At 58.9% G+C, this 19,905-nt stretch overlaps 1 protein-coding gene and 1 pseudogene across 2 annotated transcripts in view; one reads left to right on the top strand and one right to left on the bottom strand.

The window, feature by feature from the left end:
• The window catches only part of MLLT1 (MLLT1 super elongation complex subunit), a 64,830-nt gene that overhangs the window by 30,158 nt on the left and 14,767 nt on the right, over positions 1–19,905 (bottom strand). For both annotated transcript variants that reach the window (XM_062178349.1, XM_062178350.1), the window contains exon 3: positions 12,540–12,622. In XM_062178349.1, coding sequence (XP_062034333.1) covers positions 12,540–12,622 — 83 coding nt within the window. The remainder of the gene's footprint in view (positions 1–12,539; positions 12,623–19,905) is intronic.
• Positions 14,368–18,627, top strand: LOC133749700 (synaptophysin-like protein 1; annotated as a pseudogene).

The raw sequence follows: 19,905 nt of genomic DNA, 5'->3' as shown, positions 1-19,905 counted from the left end.
GAAAGTGCAGTCTGTCAGTGAGAAAGCAACAGCCTGGCTGTCCCACTGTAGTACCTTTGCTGGGTAAGAGACCCACAGTGCGGTCACACACCCAGGAGAGGATTTGCTGATCGTACGCTCAGTAAAATAATTGTCCCCCAAGCACAGAAATGGTCCTTCAAACTCGACAGTGAGGGCAAGTCCTGAGGGCGCAGAGGCCCCGTTGGAGCTGCGCCTCTCAGGAGGGGAGAGCGTGGGCAGTGGTCTCACGGAGCTCTGTGTGCGCCACCTCTGCGTGTAGTGCCCACGCGGCCCCGCCTGCAGGCTGCACTGCCCGCCGTGGGCCCTCCCGGGGCCTGCATCCCGCCACCGGTCCTGGCCCCACACTGCACAACCTGTGCTCGCTTCACAGCCGCTGGCAGGCTGTCTACGCAGTAACGAAGCTTGACCGGCACAGCAAACCCCGAGCAGACCCTGCCCCACGGGAGACAGACAAGCCGCAAACAAGCACCTGGGCGACGCTCTGCTCCACGCCAGTGGCCCACAGGAGAGAACTGAGCCCCAGGACGCCACGGCCCATGACCAGGAGAGCGCACAGGCGCTGGCGAGGACGGGAGAGGCGGGAGGGCTGCCGGTGGGCTCTGGACAGCTCTCCTCAGGGCAAAACACAGAGCGGCCCACACATCTAGCAACTCCCCTGGAATCAGAGGCGACGGTTTAGGCCACAAACTCTGCGTGTGCTGAAACCCGCCACACTCAAGCCCTCCGCCTGCAGCGGGTGAGCTGCGTGTCACGGGCATTACACCTCCATCAGGCTGTTCCGACAGAGCCGGGGCAGGTGCCTGCCCCAGCAGTTACGCGGCCAGTTGGGGGCCCACATCCCGCATCAGAGCGCCTGCCTTTGAGTCCCAGCTCCTGACGCCAGCTTCCTGCGAACGCGTACCTGGGAGGCCGTGGTGAGGGCTCGAGTGCTTGGGTCCCTGCCCCCTGCGTGGCAGACCTGGTGGAGCCCCTGGCTTGGGCCTGGCCCAGCCCTGGCTGTGGCAGGCATTTGAGGAGTGAACCAGCCGATGGGAGCACTCTCCCATCTGTTTCTGCCTTTCAAATAAACAAGTAAAATCTTTCCTAAAAAAAGAGAAAGAAATAGCGCTACACACCCCTTAGAAAGCCAAGAGGGGAAAGAAAGGGAGGAAGCCACGTGCCTGGGGTGAGAGCTGGCGCTGACGGGGCCAACAGGAGCCCTGGCTGTGAGGGCAAAGCAGCCCAGCCTCGTAGAAAGTGCCGCAGCTAAACCCATGGACCCGGCGAGATCCCACAGCCCCAACGCTCTCACCAAAACCCACGGACACGGCCAGGTCCCACAGCCCCAACGCTCTCACCAAAACCCATGGACACGGCAATATCCCACAGCCCCAATGCTCTCACCAAAACCCACGGACACGGCGATATCCCACAGCCCCAACGCTCTCACCAAAACCCACGGACACGGCGAGATCCCACAGCCCCAACGCTCTCACCAAAACCCACGGACACGGCCAGATCCCACAGCCCCAACGCTCTCACCAAAACCCACGGACACGGCCAGGTCCCACAGCCCCAACGCTCTCACCAAAACCCACGGACACGGCCAGGTCCCACAGCCCCAACGCTCTCACCAAAACCCACGGACACAATGAGATCCCACAGCCCCAATGCTCTCACCAAAACCCATGGACACAATGAGATCCCACAGCCCCAACGCTCTCACCAAAACCCACGGACACGGCGATATCCCACAGCCCCAACGCTCTCACCAAAACCCACGGACACGGCCAGATCCCACAGCCCCAACGCTCTCACCAAAACCCACGGACATGCAGAGATCCCACAGCCCCAACGCTCTCACCAAAACCCACGGACACAATGAGATCCCACAGCCCCAATGCTCTCACCAAAACCCATGGACACAATGAGATCCCACAGCCCCAACGCTCTCACCAAAACCCACGGACACGGCGATATCCCACAGCCCCAACGCTCTCACCAAAACCCACGGACACGGCCAGATCCCACAGCCCCAACGCTCTCACCAAAACCCACGGACACGGCGAGATCCCTCAGGCCCAGACACTACCACCAAAACCTATGTGCGTGTGTTCACAGCAGTTTGACTTGTTTTCACCCAGAGCTGGAAGCCGCCCAAATGTCCTTCAACAGCGACTGACTGGAACAGCTACAGCGAGGCCTCAGGACTCTGCACACCACGGGGCCACACCCAGAAACACACAGCGCATCCACGCAGCGGCACGTGTGAATGGGGGGGTGTTTCGCTAGTCAAAGAAACTGACACAAAGGCCTCCACACTGCCTGTCGATGTATACGGCAATCTGGACAAGGCAAAAGCCACAGGAGTGGGAAACAGCGGAGGGGCGGGGCAGGGGCAGGGGAGGGGTTGGCTTCAAAGGGACAGCACACGGGAGACACAACTGCTCCTGTCTGCAGGATGTCAACCCAGGGTGTGTCCCCCAGGACAAAACAACACACACACACAGAGAATGATGACACATGGGTGAGGGAGGGACACACACACACACAATGGTGACCACCTGGGAAAGGGAGGGGACACACACACACACACACAGAATGATGACACATGGGTGAGGGAGGGACACACACACACACACACAAAGATAATGATAACCACCTGGGGGGGGACCGACACACACACACACACACACAGACACACAGAGATAATGATGACCACCTGGGAGATGGAGGGGACACACACACACACAGATAATGATGACACATGGGTGAGGGAGGGACACACACACACACACATAATGATAACCACCTGGTGGGGGGACAGACACACACACACAGGCACACACACAGAGATAATGATAACCACCTGGGGGGGGACAGACACACACACACACACACACATAGACAAACACACACAGAGATAATGATAACCACCTGGGAGACAGAGGACACACACACAGAGACACACACACACAGATAATGATAACCACCTGGGGGGGGACAGACACACACACACACACACACAGATAATGATGACCACCTGGGAGACAGAGGGGACACACACACACACACACACAGATGATGACCACTTGGGAGAGGGCGGACACGCACACACACACACAGATAATGATGACCACCTGGGAGAGGGAGGGGACACACACACACACACACATACACACACAGATGACCACCTGGGAGAGGGAGGGAACACACACACATACACACAATGAGACCACCTGGGAGAGGGAGGGGACACACACACACACACAATGATAACCAGATGGGTGAGGGAGGGGAGACACACACACACACACACACTATGATAACCAGATGGGAGGAGGGGACCCATGCCAGACTGCAGCTCTGTTACTACAAACACGCCATGCAGCCACACTGACAGAGGCGTGGGGGACAGCTGTCACCCACAACCAAGCCAGACCCTGCTCTAACGGGACAGCACCAGGCTGGACCCCAGAGCAGCGCAGGCCCGCCCCTGCCCTGCAATGCAGGGGGGAAATCCATTTCTCACAGGCGTGCTGCCAGGCACACCGGAGCTAGACAGACAAGGGCATGCAGTCGGTCCTCGGTACGCAGGGGTCTGCATCCAAGGGTGTGACCAAGTGCGGATCAACATCTTTGGGGAAAGCCCTCTTTGTCAAGACTCACTGTTCTTGTGGGGATCCCCTACGTGGCACAGTGTCTGGGTCAGCGAGGGGCAGACACGACACTGGTCCCGTAAAGCCGTCACGGAGCTGAGCACTCCCGTGGCCCAGCGAGCACACGGCTGCAGAGAGCGAGGGAACGGGGAGTCTCAAGAGCGACAAAGGGAAGGGGTCAGGGAGACCTCTGCAGGCTTCACCTGGCTCCCCCAAAGTACGGGAACACAGACGCCAACACGCGCCAGGCTGCCCGTTATCTGCCGATGGCAAAGACGCGCACCGGGCCAACCAGGACAACTCCTGAGGAAGGGCCTGGGGCAGGGCCTCCGGGGGCGTCCAGAAGGGGCATCGTCTCCACAGACGACAGCACCGCGCGTGCGATTGCCCCCAAAGACGTGGAGGTGGAAGACAGGGATCCCGACCACCCTGTGCAGACGAGGTCAGTGTGTGACAACGTGTCAGCTTATAATAAACAAGTTTAAGAAAAAAAAATCTAGGGGCAGGCATTGGCCCAGCAGTTACGAGGCCACATCCCACGTCAGAGTACCTGGGCTCGAGCTCCCACTCCGGCTTCCCAGCTTCCCGCGATTGAGCACCGGGAGGCGGCAGTGACGGCGCAAGTAACGGGCTCCCTGCACCCACCAGGCAGACCCACAGTAAGTCCCCAGCTCAGGCCGAGCCCCTGCACCTGAGAGCCCCATGTAGATGTGCCAGGGTGGCCTTCCCCTGTGGCTCCGCCTGTCCCCTGTGCCACACACACTGTGCCGGGTGTGGCCTTTCACCATGACTCCGGCTGTCCCCTGTGTCACACACACTGTGCCGGGTGTGGCCTTTCACCATGACTCCGGCTGTGTCACACACACTGTGCCGGGTGTGGCCTTTCCCTGTGGCTCCGCCTGTCCCCTGTGCGACACACACTGTGCCGGGTGTGGCCTTTCACCATGACTCCGGCTGTCCCCTGTGTCACACATACTGTGCCGGGTGTGGCCTTTCACCATGACTCCGGCTGTGTCACACACACTGTGCCGGGTGTGGCCTTTGTGCCTCCGCCTGTCCCTGTGTCACACACACTGTGCCGGGTGTGGCCCTTCCTGCAGTGTTGCTGTGTCCCTGTGTCACACACACTGTGCCGGGTGTGGCCCTTCCTGCAGTGTTGCTCTGTGTCCCTGTGTCACACACACTGTGCCGGGTGTGGCCCTTCCTGCAGTGTTGCTGTGTCCCTGTGTCACACACTGTGCCGGGTGTGGCCCTTCCTGCAGTGTTGCTCTGTGTCCCTGTGTCACACACTGTGCCAGGTGTGGCCCTTCCTGCAGTGTGGCTGTGTCCCTGTGTCACACACTGTGCCGGGTGTGGCCCTTCCTGCAGTGTGGCTGTGTCCCTGTGTCACACACTGTGCCAGGTGTGGCCCTTCCTGCAGTGTTGCCCTGTGTCCCTGTGTCACACACTGTGCCGGGTGTGGCCCTTCCTGCAGTGTTGCTCTGTGTCCCTGTGTCACACACTGCTGGGTGTGGCCCTTCCTGCAGTGTTCTCGTGTCCCTGTGTCACACACTGTCCGGTGTGGCCCTTCCTGCAGCGTTGCTCTGTGTCCCTGTGTCACACACACTGTGCCGGGTGTGGCCCTTCCTGCAGTGTTGCTGTGTCCCTGTGTCACACACTGTGCCGGGTTGGCCCTTCCTGCAGTGTTCTCGTGTCCCCATGTTTGTACAGAGAAGCACCCTGTGTCGGGGCCTGGCATTCAGCACAGGCACAGGAACACAGGCCCCACACAGCCTGAGTGTGCAGCAGGCGAGTCCTCTGTGACATTCACGCAACACCAACACGTACACTTCCGAGCTGTTTGACCAGGGCCTAACACAGCAGCGCCCCAGTCCCCACAAGCGCTCCTGGGAGCAGGAAGCCGCAGGGGAGCCTGCAGTGCGAGAACTCGAGGGGGCACAGGACTCCCACAGGGGCTGGATGGAGGGGGCTCCCCTGGCCAAACGACAGCCTGGGGACCACAAGGTGGGGACAACAAACCTCTGGCAGGCTGAAAATGAGGGGCGAAATCAAATGAAGGCGGGAACTGCCGACCTTCCCAAAGCTGGAATAATTACAAGAGAACTCTACCGCCAAGGACGTGCCAACAAACCAGACAATGCAAAAGGAACGGACGCGCTCCTAGGAACAAACCGCCAGATCGGGCTCCGGAAGAGTCTGTCCTTCACAGCGCACAGCCAGCGAGTGACTGTGTCAGCAATCAGACCTCCCGGGAGGGGCCGGCACGGCGGAGCAGCGGGATAAGCTTCCGACGCTGGCATCCTGCGGCAGAGCGCCAGTTCGAGTCCTGGCCGCTCTGCTTCTGACCCAGCGCCCTGCTGCTGTGGCTGGGAAGGCGGCAGATGGCCCACGTGCTCGGGCCCTGCACCCACGTGGGAGACCAGAAGGTGGTTCCTGGCTCCCGGCTTTGGCCCGGCCCAGCCCCGGCTGTCGTGGCCACTTGGGGAGTAGGTCAGAGCATGGAAGTACATTCTCCCTCCCCCCGTCTCTGTTGTTCTCCTCTTCAAATGGATAAATAAGACATTTTTAAAGAGAAAAAAAGAAAACCTCTTGGGGCCAGCGCTGTGGCACAGTAGGTTATGTATCCACCTGCGGCACGGGTTTGAGTGTCCGCTGCTCCAGTTTCGACCCAGCTCCCTGCTGATGGCCTGGGAAAGCAGTGGAAGATGGCCCAAGTTCTTTGGGCCCTGCACTTGCGTGGGAGACCTGAAAGAAGCATCTGGTTCCTGGCTTCGGTCTGGCCCAGCTCCAGCTGTTGGGGCCATTTAGGGAGTGAAGCAGCGGATGGAAGATCTCTACCTCTCAGATAAATAAATAAATCTTTTTTGTTTAAAAAAAGGGGGGGGGCAGCAATGTGGTATAGTGGGTAAAGCAGTGCTGGCATCCCATATGGGCACCAGCTGGAGTCCCGGCTGTTCCACTTCCTTCCAATCCGGCTCTCTGCTATGGCCATGCCTGGGGAAGCAGTAGAAGATGGCCCAAGTCCTTGGGCCCCTGCACCCAGGTGGGAGACCCAGAAGAAGCTCCTGGCTTCAGATCGGCGCAGCTCCAGCCATTGTGGCCAGTTGGGGTGTGAACCAGCAGACAAAAGACCTCTCTCTCTCTATGCCTCTGCCTCTCTGTGACTCTGCCTTTCAAATAAATAAATAAATCTTAAGAAAGAAAGAAAACCTTCCACGGGGGATGGTTGTGGTGCCGTGGGTCAGGACACCGCTTGGGATGCTGGCATCCCGTATCAGAGGGCCCTGTTCAAGTCCCATCTCTACTTCCAGTCCAGCTTTCTGTTACTACACCTGGGAGACAACAGATGGTGGTCGAAGTTCTTGGGTCCCTGCTACCCACTGGGAGACCTGGATGGAGTTCCCAGCTCCCCAGTTTGTCCTGGCCTGGCCCTGGCTGTTACAGGCAGTTGGGGCACAGATGATCCTCATCAAAAGACCCTCAGCAAACCAACAGCACTGGAAGACCCTGCACCACAGCCCAGGAACACAAGGTGGTCCAGCATGAAGCCAATCCACACAGCACAGGAGAAAAGGAAGAAAACCCACACGGCGTTCTCAACAGTCAGAAAAAGCATCTGACAAGAATCAACACCTGTTCGTGATGAAAAGAAATGTGTACACGAGGACTAGACAATGTGACGTACTAAGAAATTCTGTCTGGTCACTCCCCCGGCCCTGGCACAGAGCTTTGAAGACCTCGGTGCCGGGGCTGGGGCCGGCGCTGGGGCCGGCGCTGGGGCGTAGTGGTAAAGCTGCAACTGCAGTGCCGGCATCCCACATGGTGCCAGTCCCAGGTCCGGCTGCTCCACTTCGACCCAGCTCCCTGCTAATGCACTTGGGAAAGCAGTGCAAAACGGCCCACGTGCTTGGGCCCCTGCACCCATGTGGGAGACCCAGAACAAGTTCCCAGCTTCTGACTGGGCCAGCTCTGGCCACTGCAGCCATTTGGGGAGTGAACCAGAAGATGGAAGATCCTGCACTCTGTCTCTCCTCCTCTGTAACTCTGCCTTTCAAATAAATAAATAAAGCTTAGAAACAAACAAAAACAAACCTTGACTTCTGAGTAGCAGCAGCATTTTGGTTTAAGATTGGATCTTAGTCCTGGGAGTGGGAGCCTCTCCAGCTCTTGCGATCCAACGTGATGGAAGCATCTATTTTTCATGTTCGCACGTACTGTCTGCACAAAGCTGGAGAGCTGTGGTGTCAGGAGCAATCAGAGCGTTTCGTTCTAAAAGGAGCCTTCCTGAACTGGATAAAGGGCGCGTCTGAGAAGCTCACAGCTGACACCGCACTCGGCGGTGAGAAGCTGAAACCTTCCCCCAGGTCAGGAGCAACACCAGGAAGCCTTGTTCACTAGTGCTGCCCACGAGGCACTGGGAGTCCTTGCCAGGCGCAGAGGCAAGAACAGGAGGGGCCGGAGGCGGCACGGAGGTCACACCGCCACTTGGGATGCCTGCAGCCCTCGGCCGAGGGCCTGAGTGCCGGCTACTTTGCTTCTGAGGCAGCTCCCTACTGTGCCCAGGAGGTGGCCGTGACGGCCCGAGCGCTGAGGCCCCTGCACCCACGCGGGAGACCTGGACGGAGCTCCTGGCTCAGCCTGGCCCAGCTCTGGCTGCTGCAGGCATGTGGGGAGGGAATCTCTGGAATGTCTATCACTGTATCCTTCAAATAACACATACATAAATCAATGTTCTTGAAGAGTTATTTGTTTGAAAGTCAGAGTTACACAGAAAGAGAAGGAGAAGCAGAGAGAGAGAGAGGTCTTCCATCTGCTGATTCACTCCCCAGATGGCCACAACGGCCGGAGCTGCACCAATCAAGCCAGGAGCTTCTTCCTGGTCTCCCATGTGGGTGCAGGGGCCCAAGGACTTGGGCCATCTTCCACTGCTTTCCCAGGCCATAGCAAAGACTGGATTGGAAGTGGAGCAGCCGGGTCTCGAACCGGCGCCCATATGGGATGCCAGCACTGCAGGCAGTGGCTTTATCCACTATGCCACTGCGCCGACCCCAGTAAATAAATATTTTTTAATAAGACAACTATGGAGGGAAAAACAAGCTTTGTAATAGAAGAACTCGTGCAAATCTCACAACTGTCAGAGTTTCATATCCAGAATATGAAAAGAACTCCTACAGTACAACAGTGAAAAGACCAACAACCGGCTTCCGACACAGGCAAGGGATGTATCTAGAAAGTTCTCTAAAGAGGGAACAGCACCAAGCATGGGAAAAGATGCTGAACATCCTGGCTCCTTAGACAAACGCAAATAAAAACCTCCAGGACATCGCGCCCCCAGCAGGATGGCGATGGCTGTAGCCCCGAAACCCAGAGGAGCAGCCCAGCAGGGACACGCAGAAACATGGGCCCACGTGCGCCCAGGGCTGTGGAACGTGGGCGCCGCAGCTGAACAGCCGGGCAGCCACGCGGGAAGTGAAACAAAACCACCACGCGAGCCGGCGATCCCACTGCAGGTGCCAACCCCCAAGAGCAGTGCATCTACACACTGTTCCCAGCCTCACGACGGACAGCTGCAAGCCAGTGGGCCCGGCCCCGAAGAGCAGGCAAACTGTGTCCAGCCACCCTCACTGTCCGCCCCCTCAGGCCTTCTCGGCTCCAGACGCGCACAGAACGGCAGGCACGAGAGCCGCCCAGCGTGCACGTTCCCAGCCGAGGTCGAGAAAGGGCAGACAATCGCCAGACAGCCGGCTCGCGGCGAGCCTGTTTCTCAGAACTCCAGCCCCAAGGAAGTGCGTGAGTTTCCTGGCGCTCACCGTCCCAGGATCGGCAGGTCTTTACAAAGCTTCAGAAGCAGCCAACTCGCACTCCGACAACACTGGCTAAGCACCACACAGGAAATCTCTGATGTGAGCAGAAACCACAAACGGCGCCACCAACTGCGTGACCCCGGGTGACCGGGTACCCAGAGCGGGGTGACCGCCTTCCTCAGGCTGTGTGCGGGGGCTCAGCTCCCTGCTTCCCTAGAGCTCCGTGGGCCACACGAGCAGCAGGGATACCGGTGCCCAGTGAGCTGCGTGCAGAGCCTCTGTGCGGGGAGGGACGACGCGGCCATTCCAAGAGCAGACCCACGGGAGACAACGCGGCCATTCCGAGAGCAGACCCGCGAGAGACGACGCGGCCGTTCCGAGAGCGGACCCGCGGGAGACGGCGCGGCCGTTCCGAGAGCGGACCCGCGGGAGACGGCGCGGCCGTCCCGAGAGCGGACCCGCGGGAGACGACGCGGCCGTCCCGAGAGCGGACCCGCGGGAGACGACGCGGCCGTCCCGAGAGCAGACCCGCGGGAGACGACGCGGCCGTTCCGAGAGCAGACCCGCGGCAGAAGCCAGTCTCAGATGTGCGGCCCCTACAGGAACTGCTCTGTTGATAAATAAACCCCAGGGAACCTGGCCTTTTTTCTCCCTTTTTTATTTTTCAAATTTTTTATTTGAAAAGGGAGAGAGATACAGAGATGGTGACAGAGAGACATCTTCCATCCACTGGCTCACTCCCAATGCCTGCAACAGCCAGGGTTATCGAAGGCCAAAGCCAGGAGCCTGGACGTCCACCAGGTGTTCTTGCGCGTGAGTGGCAGGGACCCAAGGACTTGAGCCAGCTGCTGCTGCACAGGGTGCACACTGGCAGGAAGCTGGAGCGAGAGGTGGAGGAGGCCTGGCACAGCAGCAGGGTAATGCGAGGGCTGGAGGAGGCCCCAGCCAGGGCTGAGCACTGAGCACCACCACCTCTGGGGAACCCTCTTTGCTTTCTTAAGATCACAGAAAACAGAGACAAAGGCAGCTTGCGGGGGAGGGGGGCTGGAGACAGAAAAATTACATCCACAGGTTACACCCCAAGTGCCTCCAACAGCCAGGACGGGGCCAGGCCAAAGCTGGAAGTGGGCAACTCAGCCCAGGTCTCCCCCAGGGGAGGCGGGAGCCCACACTGGAGCCGCCACCACAACCTCCTGGAGGATACAACAGCAGCAGCAGCAGGCAGCAGCCAGTTACTCCAACGTGGGACACAGGTGAGCGAAACACTAGGCCAAACGCCCCCTCGGCCCAGGGCCGGTGCTGTGGTATTGTGGGTAAAGCGACCATTCTCAGTGCTGCCGTCCCATGTGGACACTGGTTCTGGTCTCAGCTGCTCCACCTCTGATCCAGCTCTCTAATGCACCCGGGAGGCGGCAGGTGAGGGCCCCAGTGGCTGGGTCCCTGCCACTCATGTAGGAGACCCGGATGGAGTCTCTGGCTCCTGCTTTGCTGTGTGGCCACTTGGGGAGTGAACCAGCAAAAGGATCTCTCTGTAACTCTGCCTTTCAAATAAAATAAACAAATTAAAAAAAAAAATCTTTTCAGACCAGCAAGGATTCTACAGGCAGAACGGCTCACACACCAGCGCTCCTGCGTGAGTGGCCCTGCCCCTGGGCAGACACTGTGGGGGCAGCGGGCAGAGCAGCAGACGCCGGTGCCTGTGTGTGCTCAGCCCCACAGCAGGGAGGGGAAGGTCTGTGTGTCAGGGGCCAGACACACAAGCCTCAGCGGCCCGTGGAACCTGACCTGCTTCCGAGTCTCACAGGCACCCCATCCAAGCCCGCCCAGAGGTGAGCCTGAAGTGCCCACCGGGGCCCGGGCATGCCCACCCCACCCACCCAACTCCAACGCCCAGGGCCGCTGAGCACGTTCCACAGCTGGACTCACGCGGCCCCTCAGGTGCGCACCTGCTGGCCTCCCCTTCCACTCGCTGGAGGTCGCTCAGAGGCTGCAGCACACCTGGGCCTCGCCCCACACATCCAAGTCACACACCTGCTCCGGATGGTGACCCCCGTCCCACACACCCCTCAGGAGGAGCCCAGTTTTGGGGAACCCCACTCAGCCCACACTGGGAGGCCTTTCCCTTGAGAGCTAGCTGAGTCACACGGGCTGAAATCCACTGGTTCCCGGAGGCAGCCTGAGTGCCGGCTGCAGAATGTAGAACGCCGCCACGCCTGCCCCGAGACCAGGAACCCCTACAAGGAGCAGGGCGCGTCCGCAGGCCGCCCAGCAAGACCTCCTTCCTGAAGGCCACGCGCTTGCAGCCACGCCAGCCTGAGCCCGGAAATGCCACCACTGGCCCCTGGTGGCGCCTGTGAGAGTGCGAAGAGGCAGGCGATTTTCCCGTTTCGATTATTAGAGGAATTTAAAAAAAGCTTAGATGCTAGAGACGGAGGAAAATAACACACACCCCTGACCGTAACCTCACCCAGATTACCTTCATTAATACATAAGTAATATAATACACAATAACTAATATTGATGCATATGAGGGCACTTCAGAGTTTGTGGAAATGCTAGTAAAAGCCAGGTTCACACTGGTGTGAAAATTTCTGGAGTCCCTGCACATAGGGAGTCTTCAAAACATTCATGGAAAAATGCATTACGGAGAAACAACACGTGGACACTTATCCTGTAACTCCGCTTTTCCAAGACCCGTCTGAAGCCCCTTCACGTGACGGCTCTTCCCTAGACACCTCCGTGCACACGTGCCTCCCACTCAACACCACTCAGAGCTCTTTTCCCACGCACAAGCAGCAGCAGGCATGGAGGCTGCGCCCGGGGCTCCGTTCCCCACGGGTGGCCCTCGGGGACCATCTCAGCCTGCCCCACGGCGTGCACTGCTGCTGACACACTCTGTGGGCCCCTGACCTGAGCAGGATGTGGCTGGTCGCTTCCCTAGGGGAGCTGCACCCATGCACTCCCACCGGCTGCCGTGAGCCCGCGCCTGTTTCCCCGGGAATCACCTCCCACCCCCGCACTCCGGGCAGCTCTTCCCCCAGCGCCGCGTGCTGGCCGCTGCCGCTGCAGCACCTACCTTGTTTCTGAAGTGCACCTCGATGGGCATGATGAAGCCAGCGTACCCCGACTCCTCCACCTTGTACGGGGGCTCCTTGCACACTGGGAAGGAAAGGGAAATGCATCGTCAGTGCCCGCCGGGTCCCCAGCAGTGCCCGCACGGCCCCGCTGTCTCCCAGAACAGCGGAGCAGCGCTTCCCGAGGCCAAGCCACCCAGGTTCCGGGAGCAGCAGGGGCAGCGCCGGCAAAGGGAGATGCCGCCGTAGGGGCTCACAGCACAGCCGGAGAGGGCACTTGCCCTGCAGTGTGCCATGAAGCCACACAAGCTCCGCCTCCTGGAGCAGCAGGCACCGGGGCACGGGGGAGGCGTGAGCACAGGGCCAGGCTCCCAGGCAGAGGGCAGCCTCCACACCATCCTGGCGTGGCTCACTCCCGCACTTTGGGCAGGGAGTACACAGGCCAGGTGATGGAGAATGGTCTCCACGGGGCCTCTCCTCCTGGGCTCTCATTTTTGTTAAAAAAAAAAAAAAAAAGATTTTTTAAAAACATTTTTTATTATTATTTTTTGACAGGCAGAGTTAGAGAGAGAGAGAGAGAGAGAGAGAGAGAGAGGTCTTCCTTCCATTGGTTCACCCCCCAAATGGCCGCTACAGCCAGCGTGCTGCACCAATCCGAAGCCAGGAGCCAGGTGCTTCCTCCTGGTCTCCCATGCAGGTGCAGGGCCCAAGCACTTGGGCCATCCTCCACTGCCTTCCCGGGCCACAGCAGAGAGCTGGCCTGGAAGAGGGGCAACCGGGATAGAATCCAGCGCCCCAACTGGGACTAGAACCTGGGGTGCCAGCGCCACAAGGCGGAGGATTAGCCTAGTGAGCCGCGGCACCGGCCGATTTATTTATTTATTTGAAAGAATTAGAGAGAGAGAGCGAGCACAAGATGGAGAGCTTCCATCTACTGGGTCGCTCCCCAAATAGCCAAAAAGGCTGGGGCTGGGCCAGGCTGAAGCCAAGAGCTCCATCCAGGTCTCCCACATGGGTGCAGGGGCCCAAGCACTTGGGCCGTCCTCTGCTGCTTTCCCAGGTCATTAGCAGGGAGGTAGACTGGAAGTGGAGCAGCTGGGACTCAAAGCAGCCCCCTGGGATGCTGGCACTGGAGGTAGCGGCTTAACCCACTGTGCCACGACACCAGCCCCCGGGCTCTCCTTTAGCACCCAACAAGAGCATCCCCAAGCAACCAGGACAGAGGCTCGTGACGCACAGGGATTAAAAACAACAAAACCGAAACAACCCTGAAATGAACAGCAGCAGCAAACAGGAGAAGTCGCCCCCCGCAGTCCCGCCGTCCAGGGACCACTGTCCCACCTCCATCAGGGAAAACCCTCAGACCAGGGAGGAGCAAGCCCGCCTCCAAGCCCCACCCTGCAGAGGCCATGACCTCTGCTGCGGCTCCTGAACCACTTGAGTGGCCCTACTGGCACATGAAGAGCCCCGTTTCGTGCCTGTGTCCCAGTGGCAAGGGGAGACGCACACACCCACGAAAGCATTACGGCAGGACCAGAGACACACGCAGCAGCGCCCACAGGTCTCCTCCAGCCTCCCTTGCTGGTCTTCCCCAGGAGCCTCTAACACAGCACCTACCCGCTCGGCAATTTCAGTACACGGTGCAGCAGCAGGCCGCACGGGTCTCCCAAACTCGGGGATCTCCTGCAACTGGCAACCCCGCCTCTGGCCATCGCCTCCGCTTCCCCCTTCCGGCAGTCCTGTCCTACACTGTCCTGGGGTCTATTTCCGCTCCACGGGTCGGGGAGCCAGGCACCATCTGTGTGGGGCTGGCTTACTTCGCCTAACATAATGCCAACCGACAGAGCTGCATCAGGCATCCGCACTAGTAAGGTCATTCTTAGGTGGGCCAGAGATTGCTGGAAAAGTTACTGAAACACGACTTTTAAATTAAAACCATAAGATTTTCTTAAAAACAAAAAGCAGAAGCCAGCACTGTGGTGCAGTGCGTTAAGCTGCCGCCTGCGATGCTGGGGTCCCATACGGGCGCCGGCTGAGCCCCAGCTGCTTTCCTTCCGATCCAGCTCCCTGCTAATGCACCCGGGAAGGCAGTGGAGGGAGGCCCAAATCCTTCAGCCCCTGCACCCGCGTGGGAGACCAGTTGGAGCTCCAGGCTTCCAGCTTTGGCCTGGTCCAGCCCCAGCCACTGTGGCGAGTGAACCAGCAGATGGGCAATCTCTCCCTCTCTCCTTTACTCCGTCTTTCAAATAAATAAATAAATTGTGAAACAAACAAAGCAAAGGCTGAAACTTGGTACAGGTTGTCTACCGACCCAAACCCACCTGCCAAGCAAGGGGGTCTGCAGTGCCCAGTGCCCTCCAGGGCCAAACCCAAGAGTGGAGCCGTGCAGACACACAGGGTGTGCGCTGGCCTGGGCCACGGGCACCATCCACAAGGCTCCCTCCCCCTCCCCACAAAGCCCAGCTCAGCCCCCTGCCTGCCACAAGGGTCTGGGAGAAGGGGCCTGGTGCAGGGCGGTACAGGACTGGCTCGCTGATGAGGGAGTGAGTGCTCCCGAATCAGGCCCGGGCCCCACTGCGGTACAGCCTCCCTGGGGCCACCAGTGTCCCCGGCTGCCCCTGCTGGACACTTGGCACCATCATCAGGGGCTGCAGGTGGACCCAAGCAGTGACTGCGTCCGCTCCTTCGCTCACTGTACCGCCCCGGTCTCAGCCAGTGCCAGGGCTGGGACAACAGGCCACGAGGAACCCTGCCCTGTGGCTTACTCCTCGGGGAGACACCGCACTTCAGTAAAGGGGAGCAGGGGCAGCCCTCCTGCAGGGAGAACTGCAGCCTGGGGAGAGCTGCCCAGCCCCACGTCTGTCCACAGGCCTCTTCCCGGGACACGGAGGGGGACCTTGGATGTGCCCCCCACCAAAGTCGCTCCCCACACCCCTCCTAGAGCTGCACCTCCCCCACAGCTCAGGCCCCAGCTGCCCCGAGGAACTGATGTCCCTGTTGCCAAGTGCCATCAAGTCCACCTCCAACTGCTCTGGCTGCCGTGCCCAGACCCCGCCAGCCTCCTGGGCAGCCAGAGCGCCCGTCCACATCTAGCTGTGCCCCAGGGCCTGCCCACGGACCTCAGGGTCAACCGCGGCCCTCCGCACGGCCCACAAGACGCCTCGTCACCTCCAGCCTCGAGCCTTTCCCCAGGCCCACAGCTCTGAGCCCCACCTTCACCGCCTGCACAGCTGCACTGCAGGACAGGTCACTCTGTCCATTTGTCCATCTCCCCCCGCCTCCGAGCCACAGGCTCTGCCGAACTCCAGGGCGGAGTGCTTCCCTGCGGAGCGGGCCCAGGCCATGTCTGCCGGCTGGCACAGGTCAGAGCCTCGGTCCTGTCTGGACAGGGCGGGGTCCCTCCTGCCGCACGACAGCAGCTCAAGCCCACGGAGGGGGCACTCTGCAGTGGGCGGCCAGCAGAGGCTGCACACCTGGCAGGCACCAGAAGCAGGAGAGGCGGCACACAGAGGAAGCGGGGCCTGTTCTCCCTGCACCCCCCACCACAGGAGAGCACCGGCAAGGACGGAGGCCTGGAACGTCACCCACAGATCCGACTCCATGCCCATTTCCTCCCCACGCGCCCAGCCCTCAGTGCTGCACTTCCAGGTCACCGCTCTCCAAAGCTGAGGGTGACGTCACACCTCACCATCCCCACCAGACCACTGCTCGGCAAAGGGACTCTGTGTGTCCCTGTGGGGCTCCCACACAGCTGGCCTTCTCCCGGGGTGGCCAACAGGGACGACAGTGTGCTCTGGAGAGAGTGCAGCTTCCAGGCCGATGCCCACCGGGCCCAGGGCAGGGTGAGAGGGAGCTTCTGGCGGGCAGACAGGGCCGAGGACGAGCCGGGCCCAGAGCAGGGCAGAGCGAGGGCAGGGGCTGCAGGAGGGAAGTTGATGGTGGGCCCGGGCTTCTCTGTGGGGCGACAGGAATGTGCTGGAACTGCGCGTGCCGACAGGATCCGTGGTGAGGGCTGACTGGCATGGTGTACGCATTTTCTCTCAGCAAAGCTGTGACTTAACGCAGCCAGGGCAGGTGTTCGGCCGCCACTCAGGATGCGCACAGCCAACATCTGCTGGGTTCAGGTCCCAGCTCTGCTTCAGACCCCGGGCAGGCAGCACGAGGGCTCAAGTACTTGGGTCCCTGCCACCCACGTTGGGGCCCCACACTGAGTCCTGGGTTCCCAGCTTCAGTCACCAAGGTCAGCTGGGAAGTGAACCAGCGGATGCAATCTCAATCAATCAATCAATCAATCCCTCCCTCGCTTCCCCCCACTCCCCTTTGTTACCCCGCCTACCAACCATAAATAATGAGGAGAAACGGGAAGGCTGTTCTGGGAGCAGCAGCCCTGAGGGCCCTCCCTCCCACCTAGCCCACAGAGAAAAGTGGGCCGAGGGAAACCCCCCGTGCCAGGCACCCTGAGCCTACAGGTAACAGGACCTATCCTGCCCCTGCCCTAAACACAGTCCCTAAGAAAGGGAGGGCTCAAGGAGGCAACCTGGGGACAGCAAGAGAACGTGAAAGAAAGGAGGAAGCAGGGGCTGGGGCTGGGGCGTAGTGGGTAAAGCTGCCTGGGAGAGCAGTGAAGACGGCCCAGCGCTTGGGCCCCTGCACCTGCGTGGGAGACCTGGAAGAAGCTCCTGGCTCCTGGCTTCTGATCAGCTCAGCTCCAGCCATTGCGAGCATCTGGGGAGTGAACCAGTGGATGGAAGACCTCTTTCTCTGACTCTGCCTCTCTGTAACTCTGCCTTTCAAATAAATAAACTAATTAAAAAAAAAAAAAAGTGAGACGTCAAGAATGAGTCCGTGATCGAGCAAAGGCGGAGAGCAGCTACCGCTTGTCGGGCAGCTCCTGGGTTCCAAGCACTGCTCGTGACGCTCTACACACTCAGCCACTCTCAGAACTTCGTAAGGCAGACACGATTACTCCCACCTTACAGGTGAGACTTAGGTACAGAGAAATGGCACAAGAGCGGGGCCCACACTGCTGTAGCAGGCTGAGCTGTCACTCGCATCCCAGGAGGATGACGTGGTTGCACAGGTTCAAGTCCCAGCAGCTCCACCTCTGAGCCAGCTCCCCGTTAACGCATCTGGGCAAGCAGCAGCAGATGGCCCAAGGGCGTGGGTCTCTGCACCCCATGGGAGACCTGCATGGAGCTCCTGTCTCCTCGCTTCAGCCTGGCCCAGCCCTGGTCACTGTGACCACTGAGGGAGTGAATCTGGATGGACGACCTCTCTCTGCCTTTCAAACAAACAAGTCAGTCTTAAACAATCAGCAGACCCAGCTGCTGGGGTCTCGTCGGTGCCCTCCTCCTCCGCCCACCGTCCGGACTTTCTCCCTCCCATCCTCTGGGGATGCCCTCCTTCCAGGTCGACCACAGCCTCTCAAGGAGCCGCTCGGCCTCCTCGAGATCGAGTGGGCTGTCCCATCTTCACCTGCCGCCTGCGGGGGCGTCGAGGGCAGAACAGAGGCTCTGGTGAATTGTCCTCCTCGAGTTCCTGAGGACGAAGCTATTCCAGCTGGCCTTGGCTGCCCATGCAGGCTGAGTCAGGCATCATTTCGGGCGCCTCCAAGTGTAACTGTGTGTGGCGTGAGCTGGCTCAGCCACGTTCCACGGAGATTACTCTTCCTCGGCCCGGTCCTGTTACGTTTGCAGCCTTTGTGTTCTTGGACTGCACGGCTGCCCTTCTGCTGTGAGCTGGTTACGTGAACCTATGCCAAGACAGTCGCAAACCTCCCACGGCTGACTCTTTTTGTGGTGGGTGGGCACTTCGGCCTGGGCTAAGCTCTTACGGACATTAAAGTACCCACTGGGCACCATACTGTCCAGGAACTTGTGCCCTGCAAACAGTAGGATGTGCATCGTTACTTTGGTTCTGTGACTGGTACGGGATCCCTACGTGGATCTGTGACCTTTGGCTTTCTGAACAGGATACTTTGGGGAGGAAATGCGTGGTCTGCACACAAGGAGACCAGTTTGCACAGTCCATCAAGTACTCCTACTGCCCACGGCCAAGGAGGTGCCCCACCTCCTGCTGGAATATAATTAAAGGGAGAAAGGCACTGTGGGAAATGTGCGTCTCGCCTTGACTTGTTGCCAACATCTTGAGAAGCATTACTGGTCTCTAATAAAAGTAATGGCTTTTTCAATACATTGGTGGGTTTTCAACTTTCTGCTTTTTTACATAAAGCCTGTGCCTTTCTTAGAAATGTAAGATGTAGGCCAGCGCTGCGGCTCACTGGGCTAATCCTCCGCCTTCGGCGCCGGCACCCAGGGTTCTAGTCCCAGTTGGGACACCAGGTTCTGTCCCGGTTGCCCCTCTTCCAGGCCAGCTCTCTGCTGTGTCCCGGGAGTGCAGTGGAGGATGGCCCAAGTGCTTGGGCCCTGCACCCATGGGAGACCAGGAGAAGCACCTGGCTCCTGGCTTTGGATCGGTGCAGCGCCAGCCGTAGCGGCCATTTGGGGGGTGAACCAACAGAAGGAAGACCTTTCTCTCTCTCTCACTGTCTAACTCTGCCTGTCAAAAAAAAAAAAAAAAAAAAAAAAAAAAAAAAAAGAAATGTAAGATGTAGGGGCCAGCGCTGTGGCGCAGTGGGTTAAAGCCCTGGCCTGAAGCACCAGCATCCCGTATGGGCGCCGGTTCTAGTCCCAGCTGCTCCTCTTCAGATCCAGCTCTCTGCTATGGCCTGGGAAAGCAGTAGAGGATGGCCCAAGTCCTTGGGCCCCTGCACCCAAGTGGGAGACCCGGAAGAAGCTCCTGGCTCCTGGCTGCGGATTGGCGCAGCTCCAGTCATTGCGGCCATCTGGGAAGTGAACCAACAGATGGAAGACCTCTCTCTCTCTCTCTGCCTCTCATCTCTGTGTAACTCTGACTTTCAAATAAATAAATTAAAAAAAAAAAAAAGAAATGGAAGATGTAAGTGTATTCTTCCATGTAAACTTTAAAGTTCAGGGGCCTATTATGAGATACACTTTTTTAAATGAGCAATAAGTTGTTTGCTCTCTAAAGTGTTTACACCTTAAGCCTTAATGTGTATCTTCATTCGTAAAAGCGTATTGTCGTAATAGGAATGAAGTTCCATGGGACACACACCACTGTGAGTGTGTACGGATCACGTGCCTGAGGCCCGTCTTTAAGGAAACCTAGATTATTTAAGATGTATTTAGAAAAGACATACTGAGCCCAAAGTTTCTACCTGAACATTGTTCATGCTGTAAAAATGTAACGGCAAAAACTGGTATATGCTCTCTATCTGTTTTTTCTAAATGACCTGCTGTACTTAACACGTGTACTACAACTGTGTTGGGAGCAGGGATTGGGGATTTT

This window comes from Lepus europaeus, chromosome 20, assembly GCF_033115175.1.
Source record: "Lepus europaeus isolate LE1 chromosome 20, mLepTim1.pri, whole genome shotgun sequence".
NCBI lineage: Eukaryota > Metazoa > Chordata > Mammalia > Lagomorpha > Leporidae > Lepus > Lepus europaeus.
Note: the sequence above shows the minus strand (reverse complement) of the source record. Positions and strands in the feature narration are given on the sequence as shown.